The sequence below is a fragment of the Chrysochloris asiatica genome, unplaced genomic scaffold (assembly GCF_000296735.1).
Source record: "Chrysochloris asiatica unplaced genomic scaffold, ChrAsi1.0 scaffold00016, whole genome shotgun sequence".
Taxonomy (NCBI): Eukaryota; Metazoa; Chordata; class Mammalia; order Afrosoricida; family Chrysochloridae; genus Chrysochloris; species Chrysochloris asiatica.
In genome coordinates, this window is record NW_006408534.1 from 11,776,650 (window position 1) to 11,779,852 (window position 3,203).

At 38.4% G+C, this 3,203-nt stretch overlaps 1 protein-coding gene across 1 annotated transcript in view; it reads right to left on the bottom strand.

Moving 5' to 3' along the window:
• SLC4A1AP (solute carrier family 4 (anion exchanger), member 1, adaptor protein) overlaps positions 1-3,203 on the bottom strand; it is a 63,691-nt gene that overhangs the window by 37,725 nt on the left and 22,763 nt on the right. Inside the window, exon 6 of the mRNA XM_006835285.1 lies at positions 87-247. Coding sequence (XP_006835348.1) covers positions 87-247 — 161 coding nt within the window. The remainder of the gene's footprint in view (positions 1-86; positions 248-3,203) is intronic.

Genomic DNA, 3,203 nt, shown 5'->3' on the forward strand with positions numbered 1-3,203 from the left:
AAAAAAAAAAAAAAATGAATAAACCAATGAATTGTCTTTGAAAAAAAAAACAGATTACCACAACTACTTTTTTACATAAAACTTACCAATGATTCAAAAGTCTCTGGCTTCTCATCAATCTTTCCAGCCTTCTTCATTCTATTGAGACGCTTCTTTTCAACCAGGCCAGTACGATCAAGGAATGTGTCATCATCACTATCATAAAAGTCTTCATCTTCCCAGTTTTTGGCTTTCCTTTTCCGAGATACTAGAAGAGGATAAAGTAAATAATGAGATCAAATTAATTTGAAAAGACAGAAGGTAGTAGATGTGATTTTTAAGGCTGGGTGTCAACTTGACTGGGCCAGGATTCCCAGTGGTCTGGCAGTTGATAGTTAACTCTATGATGATTGGCTATGAGCAGCCAATCAATTGAAAGGCTGTTTACTTGTGAGTGTGGTCTACTCCCAATGTAATGGACACACAAGAAAGACACACTCTCTTCTGATGGGGACCTGGGACTCTACAAATGTGAGCCATTTCCATGATATAAACTTCTCTTTGTTGTTAAGTGTCATTAAGTCAGTTTCGATTCATAGTGACCCTGTGAGCTACCTGGAGCTCTGGTAGCGTAGTGGTTACGAATCGGGCTGCGAACCTTAAGGTCAGCGGTTCGAAACTACCAGTTGCTCCGCGGGAGAAAGATGAGGCTTTCTACTCCCGTAAAGATTTACACCCTCGGAAACCCTGTACAGGGTCACTATGGGTCGGAACCGACTCGACGGCACTTAACAACAACAACAACATAGGGTTTCCAAGGAGTTTGAACTGCCAATCTTGTGGTTCACAGTCCAGTGCTGATCCTACTGCGCCACACCAGGAGTCCTTCTTGGAAACCCTATACAGGTTTGCTAAGGGTCAGAACCAACTTGACAGCACTTAACAATAACAACATGTAAGTTTCACTGGTTTTGCATCTATAGAAAGCCCAGCCTAAAACAGTAGGCAAGCAGATAAAAACATTATCATCAACCACTTAAGGAGAAGATTCAAGAAATTTCCAAATTACATCTAAAAACAGAAAGCTAATTTATTTAATAAGCCAAAGACTCTTAAAAATCAATAAGAAAAAGAGAAAAAACAGAAATGACAAAAAAGGCCGATAATCCAAAAGAAAATTTGAAAAAGAATAAAAGCATTAATTTGCAGGAAAATGCAAACGACCAACAAACATTTTAAAAGATTTTAAGCTGTTTTAATGATTAAAGAAATATCAATTAAAACAAAGAAATACTTCTTGCCTAAAAAAAGAAAAGAAAAGATTTGAAAATGCCCAGTTTGCAAGGGTAAGAGAAAATGGACTCTCAACTGGTGGGAACGAACGTATACTACTTCAACCTTTTTGAAGGTCAACCCTACAACAACTATGAACATTAAAAATGCACTGACCCAACAATTGCATTTCTAGAAATTTACCCTATAGATATCAATGCAACATTTTTTCTAAAAGTAAAAATCTGGAAAACCAATCATAGGACCCTGTGGTTTTTATTACGTCTTGACTAGGTTATACCATCCTGCTCCTCATGTTCTAGTAAAAGTATCCTCTTTTGTCTAGAAAACTCCTCCACCATTCTATCTGGTTTACGGGTGCAAACCAGACTTTATGTGACTAAAGTCTCTTCTAATATTTCTATCTGGATATAGGAAAAGAGAGGTTCTCTTTCCAAAGAGGTTATTAATGTGAGAGGATCCAATCAAAGGCTACAAGCAGCCAGCTGTTCTGTATGAATTAAGAATCAATCTACAAAATAAAACCATGTACTCATGAGACAGACTTAATCTCAGACAGATAACAAAAGACACATACACACACACACAAGCACATATATGATTTGGATATAACCTGGTGATACTGAGTTCGGGAGTTTGGTAGCACTGAGTTGTTGTTCCACAACTTAAGGTCCTGATCCATGCAGTTCTTCCATCAATGTGAGTTATTCTTTATAGCACAGAAAGCCATAAGCTACAAAAAAAAGCCATAACCTATCCTCCTAGTTTGAGCTGTGTTTATTGTTTGCAACCAAAATCATCTTTATTGATATGACTGATGATTTCTAGGTGAAGATGGTCATTGAGCATGCATATCAAATTTACTTTCTCCCCAAACTCTACCATGGTAAAGAGATTTTAAAAATACATATGTATTAATTTACAAAGAAGTGAGAATAGGAAAGACGACAGTGACACCAAATTTTTGGATGACAGAAAGCAGATAGAACAATGGCAGTTAACCTAGCATAGTTTAAAAAAAAAGACTCTTAACAATAGGGAAAGCTGAGAACCAGTCTGATTATACTTATATTGCAGGATGAATTGTTATTGTTGTTGTGAAGTGCCAGCGAGTCAGTTCCAACCCATAGAGACCCTGTATAGGGTTTCTGAGGAGCAGCTGGTGAGCTTGAACCACTGACCTTGCAGTTCAAATGGCTTTGCAGGATGAATAGAACTGTTAAAATGCAGAGTACTGAGTAAAAGCTGGCTAAGAAACAGATCTTCTCCCTACCTATTCACCTCCTCCCCAAACACAGGAGAAATTCAGAAGTTAATTTCTAGAGAGGATAGCAGATTCTTTGGACTGTGATTACAACATGGACACCAACTATATCCTAGAAATAGTATTGTCAGGAAAGTAGCCAAACACTGAGAACTTGCCCAGTCCTCTTCCCCACACAGCTCTAAGAATGCTGAAGACCAGTGCCTTCTTTTCACACAGGAGATTGCAAGAGTACTCTTGAGAATTTGACCAACTAAAGAAGAAAACCAGTTTTGTTGTTGTTAGGTACCACTGAATGAGTACCAACTCATAGCGACTCTATACACAACTGAACCTAACACTGCCTGGTCCTGCACCAAACCCACAACATTTGCTATGTTTCAGTCCACTGCTGCTGCCACTGTGTCAATCCATCTCGTTAGGGGTCTTCCTCTTCTTCTCTGACCTCCTCTTTACAAAACATGACAGGCTTCTTCAGGGACTGGTCCCTCCTAATAATATGTCCAAAGAAGAGAAACCAAGTATGGTCATCCTGACTTCAAAGGAGCATTCTGTACTTTTTGCAACACAGATTATTTGTTCTTCTGGTAGTCCATGGTGCTTTTAATATTCTCCTCCAATACCATATCTCAAATGCATCAGTTCTATGGTCTTCCTTATTCACTGT